This window comes from Sinohyriopsis cumingii, chromosome 17 (assembly GCF_028554795.1).
Source record: "Sinohyriopsis cumingii isolate HCF-2022 chromosome 17, ASM2855479v2, whole genome shotgun sequence".
NCBI classification, from domain to species: Eukaryota; Metazoa; Mollusca; class Bivalvia; order Unionida; family Unionidae; genus Sinohyriopsis; species Sinohyriopsis cumingii.
This window is the reverse complement of record NC_142977.1, coordinates 118,834,222-118,850,446: the sequence shown is the minus strand read 5'-3', so window position 1 is coordinate 118,850,446 and position 16,225 is coordinate 118,834,222. Positions and strand designations below refer to the sequence as shown.

General features: G+C 34.0%; 1 protein-coding gene across 2 annotated transcripts in view; it reads left to right on the top strand.

The window, feature by feature from the left end:
- The window catches only part of LOC149779744 (uncharacterized), a 51,928-nt gene that overhangs the window by 23,742 nt on the left and 11,961 nt on the right, over window positions 1–16,225 (top strand). For both annotated transcript variants that reach the window (XR_016415707.1, XM_089940602.1), the window contains exons 4-7: window positions 33–249; window positions 3,271–3,484; window positions 5,904–5,979; window positions 12,538–13,321. Coding sequence is in view for 1 of the 2 variants with exons in the window: in XM_089940602.1 (XP_089796728.1) it covers window positions 33–249; window positions 3,271–3,484; window positions 5,904–5,979; window positions 12,538–13,321 (1,291 nt within the window). In the remaining variant the exon portion in view is untranslated. The remainder of the gene's footprint in view (window positions 1–32; window positions 250–3,270; window positions 3,485–5,903; window positions 5,980–12,537; window positions 13,322–16,225) is intronic.

Genomic DNA, 16,225 nt, shown 5'->3' with positions numbered 1-16,225 from the left:
TGAGTTTATTCAGTCTCTTTGATGTCCTGCAGTTGATTTTTGTGAAGAAGCAGCTAATGGTTCATGGGACAGACTTAAGGTGATCTGTCGACAAAACTTTAGAAAGGATGTCCAGTTTGGCCTGACCTTCCTTCGTGTCAAATCTGGAAATGTCAGCTCCAATAAGACACAGACTGATGGTGCCAATCTGTCCAATGTGAAATCCACAAAATCAATACAGAAACATTTTTTTGGAAAGTCTCCATCCAGGTACCAAACACTGTCCAATTAAATAGTATAGAAAAAGTTAATCAGTGAATAAATTTAATAATTAGTTTCATAATTGAAGATTTCACACATTTATAGCCCTCTCCATTGCAAGTTTGTATTTGATGCATTCAGTCAATGTAAATGCCACTAATCATAAATATTTGAGATTATTCTAAAAATAATTTTCTATTGATTTCCTATTTATAGCAACTTTATATGACCCATTTCCAAGAAAACAGATGGGTTTCTTTAATTTGAAACTTGACCTTACAGATTCATTGTATTCATAGCCAATTTAGTTAGCAGACCAGTCTGTACTTTTAAAGAAAATGGCACTAGATATTAAGCAAAATGGACTTTTACGGTTTTTGACTTGTGGATGAAAATTCTTTAATAGAGCATATGGATCTTTTTAAACTTCAAAACACGTCTGATCAGAAAATGGACAAATAAACACCACTTTACAAATTTGTAAAAAAGAAAATGAGTGATGCAATACAGCACTCCGAGTGAGCACTTCATCATGTCCATTGCAGAATTTGTGGATCATTCGGCAAAAGTTCGACATATAGACTTATTAAAGTGAGTGTAGAATAATCGTTAAAGTAGAATATAAATAATTCTCCAGTGTGTTTTATGTTTATATTTGCCCAACTGTATATGCCTTATTATTCAACTGGTATACTGTAAAGATAGACAGGCAGGCCTTTTTGTAAAGTGTTTCATGATCAACAGGTATACTGTGTTTTCAAATTCAGACAAGTGCACTTATTCATCTGCATTGCATTCTTGTTCTTATGTTTTTTTAAAAACACTGTACATCTACATACATTCCAACCATTATGCTTTTGGCATAATCATTACACTTTTTTCCCCACAAAATTAAGCCTTACACGTAAATGTATTTGGATTATGCATTTTCAGTATACCCACCCTCCCAAAAAATTAATTTGTTTTCTCATTTTTATTAACATTCCAGTAATCTTTCAGACCATATTCTAGAAAAAATGACTTCTACATAACTATGACATAAGAGCACGCTTGTCAGTAGACTTACATGCACTTTCCCAACAGTATTATCTTCTATTTATAGCAGCACCACTCTGGTGGCCTAGTGGTTAGAGCATTCGCATCGGATGTCTGTGGCATGATGACCCAGTGCTAGAAGACACTATAAACTTCCACAATGCAGACATCGGAGCAATATGATAAAAAAATTGTTAAAAATCCAAATCACACACACACATTTATAGCAGCTGCCCTGTTGCCAAGAATCATGCTGGTTTCTGCCTTAAAACTTTTGACCTCGGTTTCTATTCATAGCAGCTGTACGGTTTAGTTATGAGAGAACACACAGGTTTTCTAATTTTTAATCTTTGCTCACAGATTCTTTGTTCTAATTCTAATTCATATCTGGTACAGAACCAGTCTGAAGGTATTTGGTGCTAAAAGTCATCAGATTTATTCTAGTTGATGTGTGTGTTAGAGCAAAAATGTTTTTTAAATAATGTCACAGATGGATTAGAAAAAGATGAAAAACTGATTCAAGGATGAATACATGACTTACACAATACAGCGTTACATTCTAGGGCAGCTTCTTGCACATTGCAGGCTGTGTGGAAAGGATTTTAATATTGCTCATGGTGGTAAAACAGAAACCTTGAATTAGCTTGTTTTACTAACTCCAATATTAAGGTAACTTCTTTTTTACAGCAGAATAAATTGTGGACATGAATTTTATAAATGCAGAGGCTTTATGTACCGAGTTCTTAAAAGAAAATGGACTACCCCTAGCAGTAGAAGACTACATTGGTCCTTTGTTTAATCCGATGTATCCTGATTCAATATTGCAGAAAACATGCATGTGCAAGAACAAAATCATCTGATATTGTTAGGTGTTTAGCAGAAGATAATTCACTTAAAACTGCACAAGCCATGAAAATTGGGCTGTTTAGTATTGCAACAGACATGAGTAGTGCTTATGATGACAAAAAGTTGTACCCAGTCTGAGTAAGAGACTTTGACAACAAAAAGGGCAAAGTCAGAGTGCTCTTCTTTCATTACCAGAATTAACAGTAGATTCCACTGGAGAAAACATTTTTTATTTGCTTAATAATGCTTTGAATAAACATAAGTTGGCAGAACTGTATGGGGTTTTCAGCTGATGCTGCATCAGTGATGACTGGAATTCATAAAGGAGTTGCATACTATATTTTGAAAAATGTCTTCATCATTGTAGATATCAGGTTGTCTCTGTCATATGAGCTGCAGGAAAGGCTGTTGATAAATTAGAAGAACTCCTGAAGTATCAAATTGGCACTCTACCTGACAATGTACTTCATGGAGACAGAGTTGATTTTTTCATCTTATTTGCCAGCTAAAAGACCCAATAACTGGAAGATATAAATTTCCTCTTCCTTGTCAGGTTATAAAAGGAATACTGGTTCTTTACCATTGTAATGCTGACTGAAGCAGTAGTTGATGTTAAAAGACCAGAGGGGTAATTAAATAATTTTGTACATACGCTTATTGAATTTTTATCATCTTATATGTTAATTGCTCTTTTTCTGCTCAGATTACTCTTTTTGTCCACTTGGATTACACTTTTTCCTCGCCAGGGATTGGCGTGTATGGATGTATAGGTAATTTGTTTGGGGTCCAAAGGTTTAACTGTAACAGAAATGTTGTGTAATAGAAATGGTTGTGTAATAGAAATGGTTGTGTAAAGTTCACAGGTCTTATTTGAAGCATGCTGTTTAAAACAAAATATGAACTTCATATCACATTGTTTCCTTAGTGAAAAATATTCATGTATATTTTCATGGCCACCAATCTTGTGAAAAACAGTCAACCAAACATGATCTGTGATATGTGAGACCAAACAACTTCCATGTTTCACTGTAAATGGCATTCATAAAACAGAGCAGTACAATTAATTTCTACTATGTGTATGTACATATTGATAGCACAGTTAATTTCTACATTTTGTATGTACATCTATTTTTAAACTGGTTTTACCAGATCCAGCATGCCAGACGATGCATTGAAAAGCAAGCTTTTGAAGATTGCAGGAAGCAGTGAGAATGGTGTGGAATGTCATGAGTCACTGTCCCGTACAGCTAAACTGGTCTTAGCGGCATCTGAATCGACAGCCAAGCCATGGAAAGTGAAAAGTCCTAATCCGGACAGGAAAAGTCTCTATTCTAGTCACATTGAGCAGAAAAATGGGCCCTCGGTATGTTTATGATACTCTGGAAATGTATAGCATGTGCTGGTAAATTGTGTAATTTTCTTAAATGGACATTTTTGCAGAAATTAAAATGGGCACATATTTGATTTGAAAGATGTGTCATTAACTCATTTTCTTTTGTTTGGCAGCCTTTAATTTTTAGCAAACTGCTTTGTCCACCAATGTGGTCAAAAGTTAGCCACCAGGAGATATTTATACAGTAATTTGCTATATATGCTGAGCAAACTTTCAATTTATTCTACATCACTTGGACAATAAGTTTTTCAGTAGTTCCTTGCTAAGTTCAATAATTATTTTAAACTTTCCTCATTAATGTTCTGATTAGATCTGGGTACCACAAAAACTTTTGTAGCGCAGTATATTTCTGAACGTACTGCGATTTGTACCACTGTATACTGCAGTTATATTAGGGACCAACAGTTCAATGTTCTGAAAGAGTCTTGACACTTCCTTGATTAATTTCTCTGTTAATAGCTGTAAGTCAGGGTGCATGGGGAATGTATCAGATCATTTGGATCCGCCTCCTTATACCACTGCTCAGTTACAGGCTGTCCTGCTGTCACTGACTGTACATCTAGCATGGAAGACCTTTTGAGAAGACAACTCAGCCAACTAGTTCATTACGTGCATTTCTGACCCATTGGGGGAAGTGTTTCACAATTTTAGACAGTCCAGTGAGTGAAAGTCCTCCCCCATGTCCAAGCATGGTTTTCAGGCCTATAAACCAGGACACATGGGGTTTGCACCGTATCCATACTTTATGGCTGAGGTGATTGTACACTCGTACGCTGACCTCTCACCAGATCAGAGTTGCATCATGAAGATTACTGCTCAAAAGCTTCGAGCAATCCAGGATATAATAGCTGTTGGCTGGCATGTAGAGTCAACCTTCTTGAGCCTTCATCTTGGAGATTTAGCATTGCAGAGGCAAACTTTGAATCTGGTATGTCCATTGGTGGCAGCACACAATGGCCACCAGACCCAACTAGATCAATCAACAAAGCCTGTTAGCTTCGCTGAATTCGGCAGAAAAATTATGTGGGTAAAAAAAATTCAGTATTCATTTTCTTAACCATAGGTTAGGGTCAAAGATCAAGTGACTTCAGGCTGTGTTGCTTATGATATTAGGAGAACGGGTTATCATTCACATGTGGAATCCAGTTATTCTTCCCTATAAGGATACCTGAGTTAGAGGTTGGATGCTCTGCATCCCCTCCTTCTATTACTCAGTTGTTCTCCTAACGAAATGTGTGTGGGGAACATATTCAAAGAAGAAAGCAATTTTTTAAGTAAATTAGGTTTCTCTGAGAATTCTTACTCAATCAAGTTACTTAAAACCATCCCAACCACGCAATATGCGAGCCTACTCATCATTATCTTGCTAAAAAAAACTAGCAAAACCTGGTAGTACTAAGGGGAGGTAATGGGCAAGGACCCTTTGTCTTTTGAATAGACAAAGAAAGATGATTTTTATGTTTTAGTTGGGCAGGATTCCTGAGGTAGCAGTCTCATATTCCTAACACCATGTGATTGGGAAACATAATTCAACTAAAAATTTGCTTTTTGTGTAAATATTTTGTATCAACTTCAAAGAAGTATTGAATAAAAAGGATTCACTTTTAATAAGCCAGAATCGATGGCTATGGTATCAACATTAAGTGTTTCAGAAGCCCATTGACATCAACATTAAATGGTCTGAGACTTTTCATGCATGGACATTCATAAAACTTGGAGAATATGGTCATCTTGAAGAATACTTTTCAGTGGAATCCAAAATAGGTCACTGTGATTTACAATCAAAATCCAGTAATTACATCTTGTTTTTGTGTGCAGATTCCCTGCTTTGTAAATTTTGGTGGTACTGTAATGCGATCTGAGTAAAATCTGATCTCCACTGTATTACTTGAAAAGCTGACAGCTACTGCTTAGGGGGTCATGTTCTGGTGACTGAAGATGTTATCATAATTGCTAGAGCTTCTCGAGGGTCAGTGGTTCTTTCTAGGGATTTCCTGGGTTCTTCCTCCACCATTAATACTGGCCGCCATGTATAGCCTATCATGTGCTGAAAAATGGCGTTAAACTCTACAACAACAACAACAATAATTGCTAGTTTTATCAGCCAATCAGATGAAGTCTTATATCATTGTGTTTATGAGACTGAACAGTGTGGCTGAAGAGCACCAGTTTGTGCTAAATAATTTGATTCACTTTCAGAATTTTGAAAGCTGCATTCCATTGGCTAATTCAGAGGTCCTGAGGACTAGTATTCTTACAATAGAAATTATCAGATTCTGCTTGTTCTGTTTGGTTTTGTCACCATGCACTAGCAGAGCAAGCAAATATAGCATTACAAATAATGATTTTAATTTTTTTTGTAATTTTTTTCCAAAACTTTTCATTTCAGTTTGAAGAAGAAACAGAATCATTTTTGAGTGCTGTCAATATAAATGAACAAGAGCTGGATCAAATAACAATAGCTGGTGAGACTTAGTTCACACAATCCAATAACAATAGCTGGTGAGACTGAGTGTATACAGTCAATAAAGAATACTTGGTGAGACTAAATGCATACAATCAAATAACAATAGCTGTTGAGACTGAGTGCATACAATCCAATAACAATAGCTGGTGAGACTGAGTGTATACAGTCAATAAAGAATACTTGGTGAGACTAAATGCATACAATCAAATAACAATAGCTGTTGAGACTGAGTGCATACAATCCAATAACAATAGCTGGTGAGACTGAGTGTATACAGTCAATAAAGAATACTTGGTGAGACCAAATGCATACAATCAAATAACAATAGCTGTTGAGACTGAGTGCATACAATCCAATAACAATAGCTGGTGAGACTGAGTGTATACAGTCAATAAAGAATACTTGGTGAGACTAAATGCATACAATCAAATAACAATAGCTGTTGAGACTGAGTGCATACAATCCAATAACAATAGCTGGTGAGACTGAGTGTATACAGTCAATAAAGAATACTTGGTGAGACTAAATGCATACAATCAAATAACAATAGCTGTTGAGACTGAGTGCATACAATAAAAAAATGAGTTAATATAATAAAATAACGAGTTCATGCAATCAAATAACAATAGCTTGGTGAGACTGACTGTGTACAGTCAAGAGGCTTTTCCTCCACCCATCCATATTTTATATAAAATTCATGAGGCATTAAAATCCATTCAGAGCTATCTTTTGTATGAGTATATTTATATTAAATCTTTCATATGGGTATATTTGTATTAAATCTTTCATATAGGTATATTTATATTAAATCTTTCATGTGAGTATCTTTATATTAAATTTTTCATGCATGTATATATAATCTTTCATATGAGTATATTTAAATATTTTATATGAGTATATTTGTATTAAATCTTTCATTTCATGGTATTACAGTAGAAAAGGAGTTGAAGTCACAGTCTAATGGATAAACATTTGAAGTTTTCTGCAAAATTTCTTCACCTTATTAAAAATTATAACTTTAGAACATAATGTGGCAGCTTATATACTTAGAGCAGGTACATGAAATGTCAGTTTCTGTTAGAACTATAATTTATAGCTAGTGACAGTAAATACAGATTTATTGTACATTTAGGTTTTTTGGCAAGGTATTGTGGGTAATTTTAATATGTAGCATACATGTACCATTGAATGACATTCTGACCACTTGCGGTAGTACAGTTACATTGTGATCTTAAAATATTCTTCAGTGTCATTCTTTGCTACTCATAGTTATAATATGCCTTCCCTCACTGAAGAGGGGATGAGTGAATAAAACAAATGCAGTCAGATTATAAACAAAGGATTCTTTTATGAACAGGTAAGCACAGAACCTATACCTGTCATTATATTTTATAATTTGACTCCCCTCCCCATTCCCATGCTAGCTAACCTGGTTAAGTATCCGAATGGCAAAACGTTTTGTTATAAAATGTTGCCATTGACACTAGAAAACTATACTTATGTCAAATCATAATTACCAAGTTGAAATGCAAAATTTGAAACTAAAAACTGAAAACAGAAGTGTACATGGCAGTATCTTAGATGATTTTGGACTTGCTCTGAAAACATATCTGTATACAATGGGAATATATTGCAGTACAAATTAGGTACACATACGAATTTGCATTTTGCTATTCACAACTCTTCACCTTCAGTATTTTTAACATTGTCATTTGTCCATCCATCCACAATTCACACATTCATTTTGGGAGCAAATTTTATGATATCTATCACTTTTGTATATACTTTGTAAAGACAGACTCCCACTACATATAGTCTCATGTGTAGGTTTTGTAAAGACAGACTTTCGATACATAAAATCTCGTGTATGATTTGTAAAGACAGACTTTCCATACATAAAATCTCATGTATGATTTGTAAAGACAGACTTTCCATACATAAAATCTCATGTACGATTTGTAAAGACAGACTTTCCATACATAAAATCTCATGTATGATTTGTAAAGACAGACTTTCCATACATAAAATCTCATGTATGATTTGTAAAGACAGACTTTCCATACATAAAATCTCATGTATGATTTGTAAAGACAGACTTTCCATACATAAAATCTCATGTATGATTTGTAAAGACAGACTTCCTATTCATAGATTCTTCTGATAATTCTTCTGTCTTTGGCAGGACAAGGAATCGAAATAAATGCATCTTGTTTAGTTTTTTAATTTACTATTGCTTCATGAAAATGAAAATGCCATGATTGAGAGAGGATTAGTTTCTGCAAGGGGTGTACAGTATAATAAGGTGTCTTTTTGTCTTTTTGAAGAAATGTTGTATAATAACAAAATATGAACAATGGGGGAATTATAAGCTCATCTGACGGCTCTTAAAATGGCGTGTAGATGACTCGAATTGTGAGGCATTTGATGGAACTTAATTCTTTACACAAAAGTATATATAAAAAATGTCAGTATAATATGTTCATGAGAAAAAAACATCTTTAAAATTAATAATATTTATTTTATTCAAGTCTTATGACCTGATTAGTGTGTTTTAATTTAAAAATTAAAGTGTAAATCAGATCCCATCAAAGTTCCAAAGTGGATATTGAAGTAATAAACAAAAAACTTAGCAACAGAGTTTATGGTATAATACTCTAACAATAAGAACGTGAAACACAATAGCTTAAATTCCTGCTTTCTTTGGGTTTGTAAGTATTTACAAGATGTTTGATAATTCGAGGTTTTGTTTATGAGCTTTTCATCTACCTGCCCTGTCAGACACTGCAGTATAATTGCAGTTGCATCGGTTGATAAATGTAGGGAAGATTTCCACTGGTCAGAACATAATCATGTGATCAGACCCAGTTGCATTTATTTCTGTATAAACTGCAATGGGTTTATATTTTATTTAGAAAATTTAATAAATTGATTTGACAGAATCAAATAACAAATCTGTATAATTTTTGGAAGGAAATAATTCATTCTTTGATTAGAGTTGACCAAAAAAGATGGGAAACTCAAAATCTATGGCTATGTTGTACAGCACTTTCACTGTAGCTCATTACAAATAAATACTATAGGTATATGGATATTCAGATTGGGATGGAGGGGGGTCAGAAACTAACATTATAACATGTGGGGGTGAGGGGGTACAAATCCTGCTACTCCCCCATCATAATTGTCATGGTCGATGTCTTGCTCTGTTTGACATTTGGACTCCTATCAATATAACTATTTACTGATTGTCTTAATTTCATTTGTAAGTAATCCCTGTAGGTAGCCTAAACTGTTTATGAGTACGAAAATAGATTTAAAGAAATGAAAATTAGTTACTCGCGTGTCTGGACAATAACAATTCAGCCAAGTCACAATGAACTCATGAGAGAAATCCAAGAGCCATTCTTATTTCAAACAAAACAACACATCCCTTGCTTTGAATATTGAACTTTTAGATTTAGATAAAAGATTAAGACCGTGCTGTACAATATTCAAAACCTTAGATATTCTACCATTGGTTGAATTATTTGTTTGATTTTGACATAACTATTACATTGCAGATGGAGAATCTCCTGTTCTATAAATAGCTACATAGCAGATGCTCTTAACAAGAATACATACACTTAAATAAGGCTCTAAAACTGATAGGAAAAATGACAATAAAAAACAAAGTTATGAAGAATTGCAATTATAAGAGTTTAATGTTTTTTTTCAGAATTTATCATGGTATAAACTCCTTTGCCTACTCACACAGCTTACCTAATGCCAGTCAGGTGTTATTTGCTGTGCGATTTGACAACTGACAATTTATACCATGATAAACTGAGAAAAAACAACATTAAACTCTTAAATATTAGGTAATACAAAATTGATTTTCACTGGTCCAGAGCAACTTTTACCTTCCTTTTTCTACTGGACCAGCGTATTTGTTGAATACTGGATCAGAGTTCAAGCTAGACTTGAATTGTAGGGAAAAGTGACTTCTCCTTTTGGACTGACAGGGATAAGTGAGAACTGAACAGGGATAAGTGGGAGCAAAGCGAGACACGCAATATATAAGTGTATGTGTGTGTGTGTGTGTGTGTGTGTGTGTGTGTGTGTTGTTTTCACTCTCTTATTTGAATCATCATCTATTACCCAGTATGCATATTTGCATTTAACAGTGGTTTTAAGCAATACTTGATTTTCAAGTAGAAAATTTTCTCAGTTCTATACATATATTATAAACACATTTGGTGCATGTTTAAAATCTATCATATTCAAATTCATTGTATTTTGGCAATATGACTTAAAAAGAGAACAACGGAAGCTATATGCTAATGAATTTTAACTGAGTAACTAGATTACAATACTGTAATTGCAAGTTAGTACAAATGTTTAATCAACTACCCTTAATCAGGAATTTTTTTATTTTTACTTTCTGAAAGTTCATTATAAAATGGCATTTGAAAAGATTTCTAAACTTGTTTGAAACAACCCCTGCTCCATGTAATTGGCAGAAAATGCACACGTCTCTCAGATCATACTGTTCATGCTAAATTCTTTGTTGCCCATAAAACTTTACCATAACTGTTTATAGACAACACACTGAAGAATTAAAGTCAGTATATGAATAAACTAAACCCTTTTTTATCAACTGAATTGACAGATAACATGTAAGTGCATCTATTTTTAGAAAGGGGGGTTTTCTTAATGCAATCACTCACTTCATTGCTTCGTTACAACAGTCCATTGAGCCGATTGCAAATGTAAAATTTTATTATTTGTCTGTGTACTTGGTGTAACATAAGGCATTGGTTAAATAGTATTTGCTTTGCTATTTTTTTTTCTTATTTTCACAAAAATTAGCAACAATCAGAATACAACCTTGACTTCAGCGTCTCACGTCACATTCCACAACATATCATTGTCCCGTATATTTATGACCTACATAATTGCATTTTAAAGGTAAATCTTTAATAACGTAATATTTAATCTCTGCTTTCTTGCAAATTGTATATTTTCCTGAATATATTTGCCCAATGGTTTAAAAAAAGAGACAGTCTAATAAAATGGTATTTCCCAGAACAGTGATGTCTGCCATTACAGTGCCAAACTGATTTTTATCAAGAAAATAATGTACACGCAGCAATTAAAAAATTCATTTTACCGATTATATTCTTAAAACTCAAATTGCTATTTACATAAATTTAAGTTTAGAAACCAAGTTTATATGTTTTTATCATCAAAGGATAACTTGCCGAAATCAGGCTGTAATAGTTGCTAACTTACTCAGGAAATGGTTAATACTGAATCAGCTATCAAAACACATGCCTGAATGTGCAAGAGTTTGTTGGCGTAATTGATATCAACACCAACTATTTGATGGCTTAAAGCCTACATTTCGCCTTGAGCTATATATAACATAACACTGGAACTAACCTGACCTTGGTGAAAGGAGCATCTTATAGTCATTCAATGCTCCTCTAAAAAAAAAAAAACACAAGGGCGAAGTCGTTTTTGCATTCCTAACAGAAGAAGGTGAAGTTTACCCATTTTAGGTGGTTTAGTTGCCCTCTTCACCTGGTAGTGTGACCCCTGCTGTATATCATATATGATATTGTAAAAGTGGAGTTTACTTGTACAGAATTAAAGTTGAAGTCATTTTTTGGTTTTTCTTGTGTGTTTGAATATGAAAACTTTAAGATCACTTACAGAAATGGGGGAATCAAGATAACATAGCTATGCTCTAAATGAAATATTCTTTCTGGATGGGTCTTTGTGGCTGGAAGTGGGAGACTGAAAGGGTCTATGTGACTGATGTAAAGGGCATATCTGGAAGGGTCCATGTGACCAGTGTAAAGGTTGTGATTGGAAGGATCAGTGTGACTGATGGGAAGGGTGTGTCTGGAAGGGTCTATATGACTGAGGTTTCATTTGCATACTTCACTGTTGAATCTAGTGGCTTTGTCTGGGAGTAACATCAACATAATTAGGACTGAGTTGTTTTGGGTAACTTTTTCCCATTATATCCAAGAAAAATCATGTACATAGTTGCTGGCTTTAAAATCAACAATATATCAAATGTTTGCAGTGTAATTAATAAATACTAATGACACTGGAATTTTAAATACTGTCGATTTTTTAGTGCAACCTTAAACAGGGAAGGGGGAAATTCACTCCAGTTGGTTTCTGTTAAAAATATAAGTTTAACACACAAGTGCAGTATCTGTTCTTGAGCAGGCATTCACAGTATTCATGCTAATGTTTGAAAGATTGCACTAAAAACTTGGCAGTACATGGACCTTATACACAGTAACTGGCTCCAGTAGAATGGGACACAAAATGCCCAGAATTTACCTGGTGGCAGAGTTTACTTGGAACTTCCCAGCTGCATGAAAATAATATTTAAAAAGGTTTATATATAAATTTTCCATCTTTCTAGTAGTAGAAAATGGGTCAAAAACGTGGTATTAAAATGTTATGTTACCTGTCTTTGCAACGTTATTTGTCTAAATTAAGAAATTTGCCATGTTGTAACCATATACTAAAGTTGTGGAATGTTTTCTTCTCCTTTCAGATTTGCGCCATAAGTTTGAAAGGAAGAAGTATCGCAAGCTTACATCTGATGAAAAAAGAACTTTCAAGAAAATGTGCAGGCGTTTCATATGTGCAGTGTTTGGAGAAGAAAATGTTGAAAGTGATGGTAGTGTTGGAGTTTTTTCCCCCATTGCAAAACCTGAGAATGTCTCTAAAGGACAAAAAGAAAACAATGAAACACTTGATGGTGAAGTCAGTAAATGTAAAATTTATACTTCTAATGGAAATTCGAATTTGAACAGAAAGTCTTCAAAGAAATCTGGTCACATTCTTACACCAAATTCTTCTTTGCAGAAACTTGATTCCAGTGTTCCTGTCTTATCATCAAAGGATGGTTTTGTACCAAGTGGACAAACTGTAGACTCATTTTCACCCCACTCTTCCTTAAGGGCGCAGGAAAACAAATATTTTAGCCCACAGGACAATAAAAACAAGACTTTACCAGGAACACCTACTTTAAATAAGATTTTACCTGAAACATCCACTCTAAACAAGATATCACCAGGGACACCCACTGTCAGTGTAAAAAAAACACCTGGATTGATGCAGTCCATTTTGAGATCTGAACAGAAAACTAAAGGTGAAAGGCAAACCAAAAAAACAAAGTTGGATTTTACATCTGATGATGAAGATACAGGGACTCCCAAAAAGTCTCCTTGGAAACCAGGTCAGGCCACTATTGTTAATCGGGATGTAGATAGCTCAAGAGTTCAAGGTCGAGGAAGAGGTAGAGGGCAAGGTAGAAGAGGAAGAGGAAGGGCAAGGTATATTCAGACATTTTATTTCTAGCAACATTTTGAGTTAGTGATATTGATTCTTCACAAATCGTTCACTTTTTTTTATTGCCTGCAGCAAGTGTCACAAAAAGCAGGAAATAGTAGTGATTATGTCCATCAGTTTTCCATCAGTCCACCCAGTTTCAACATTTGGGTTTAAAAAAATTTAAATTTTTTTTTTGTTTTAAAGGGCAGTGTCTCCTGTTTTCATATGTGGGTTATCATTGGACTCTGCTCATAAATATATCAGGAGAAGGAACATCACTGCAAATTGAAGGCCAAAGAAGTAGGTCAGGGTTATGTAGTGTAGTTGTCTCATGTTTAGGAAAATGGTCTGTTTCTGTATGTTGCTGAATTATCTAAATGTTCCATGTCATAAGGTATATTTACTATGGGTTATACAGTATTGCTACTGATTTGGAGGTCAAAAGGTCAGTGGTCAGATGGTTAACATTTTTTGCTAAAGAAAATCATGTATCCCTGAATAGGCATTCAACTTTGAACCAGAATAAAAATGATGACAATTCCATTCGACAGGAGTGTTTACATGGTAAATTGTTGACTTGCCTTATTGTTGTGGGCTTTATTAAGGGTTATCTTTTTGTTTCCATGAGCAGATTGTGTGAGATTTATTTTGATAAAACTTCATCAGAGGAGCTGAAACATTAAACGATCAAGTATTAAAGGTTACAAATGTTCTTTGGTAGTGTGATACTTGGGCCTTAGTGGCCCTTTATATTAACAGTTTTATTTGATGATAATGATTTCAACATGTTCATATGTAGATGAAACATTGTTAATAATGTACATGAGGAGCATGTGTCAGACTAATGCACTGTTTACACAATAAATGGAAATTGTTGTGCCAGTTCACTCTAAAAATTGAAATTTATTACATGCTTAGTTTCATCTCCGTTAACTTTACATTGTCAGAATCGTGCAATATTTTATGATATTGAACACCTTCATAGTGCATGCACATGCATGACGCGTGCCTATTAGTAGTATAGTTTATTAGGAACTGCTTTGTAAACATATCATGTACACTCATGTAGTATATGCTTTACATTTTGGTTGATTAAACTTGTTTCTGAATGAATTCATGGACTGCTACATACCAGCTTCTTTGCAATATTCCGTGTTAACTTTTTTGATACAATGTTTAGGATTTAGGCTAGCGATAGACACCAGACAGGTCATGAAATTGCTGGGTTCCAGACAAAAAGCATGCAATCGACATGACATAAACATGTCTTCTGCAACTGGTAATAAGAAGGGCAAAAAATATACTTACAGTTTTACATCTGAATTTCTCAGGATGTCCTTTCTTAGTTCTGCAAATCCAAATTACATGAGCTGTCATGGGCTCTAAAGCTTGATTACACATTTAGAAATTGTACTGTAATTTCAATTATATTCCAAGTGCAATTACATCCTCCTTACTGTACTCAAAATGAAATGTACATTATATTCCATAGCGTCTTTTTGATAATTGCAATTGAAAGACTTCATATTTTTTCCCCACATTATGATTCCAAACATTCAATAACAAAACAGAAACACATACCAATGAGTCAAGACACTGCTCCCTTGCTGCTGAAATCAGATGTACTTCATGTAGAATTGACACAGATAAATCCAGTCCATAGTCATGAAATTTAGTAGAATTGACAAAAATACCAAAATCTATTAATTCCAGACCAAATGGAAAGGTTGTTGCAAAGTGACATCAGAGACTCCCACTTTATATTTAATTTGTTTAGGATGATAATGTAAAATGGTAAATGATTATAATCAGCTTTTAAGAGCTAAAGTTTATTCAGATTATTTTATTCATCTTGTGTTATGTATATCTCTATTATGTGTGTTAATTTCATGATTATGGATTGTAAGGGTCATGGACTAATTAACATTAAATACTAATATTCTTCAGGATTGTACTTTAAGATGAGGTCATTTTTAAACAGAGTGTTTACTTACAAAAAAGTGAGATGTACTCTTATTCACTTATTGATGTGAATTTGTCTTCAGGACTTGAGTTCTTAGGGAAGAGAAACAGGCTGACCTAATTCCTGATTGGCTAGTGATAAAGTACTTGACCTTGTTAACAAGTCAGAGTAAATGGTCATTGACACTCTTTCTGTTTTAATAGTTGTGTCTTAGATTTCTATATATGAGATGATTTATGCCACACAAAATGATTAATATGTGTGTATATACATATATATATATATATATATATATATATATATATATAATGTGCTAAGCACTTCAAGTACAGACAAACTTGCTCATTTAGATGCACAAATCAGTTTCTGGAATTTTTGTTCAGAATTGTTTGTTTTTTAAATTAAAAAAAATTGTATGGGGTTGGGAGTGTGCTAGGGTCACAGACCTGCCAACTCTTATGAATTTGCCGCAAGTCTTACAAAAATTACCCTTATAATACAAACTTATGGCATACTAGCAAAAATTACGAAAAAATTATCGTTGCCGAAAAATCCAGATATTTGGTTCATCTGTGTTTTATTTGGATCCAGGTTTCATCTTAGAATTAGTAAAATTAGTCAGGGAACCAGACTAACTTTACAGCAGCACCCCAGACACTTTAAACTGCACCTATTTGTTCATGCAAAGCATCTGCATGATCAAATTGTTGATAATAGAATTTTAAAAAATGGCTTCCAGAAAGCAATGCATGTTTAAGATGAATGGGAAAATAAGCTTCTTGAAAAGTGATAATAATCAACACAGAAGAATAAAAAGGAGTATTCAGATTCTTGTGAATAAAAACTGGAAAGGACACAATTACATTTATTGGACATCATGTGCCAATTTGAGTATGTCTCATGGTAGATAGTTGCGAGATAGCAGCAAGCCATTGAGCTGCAT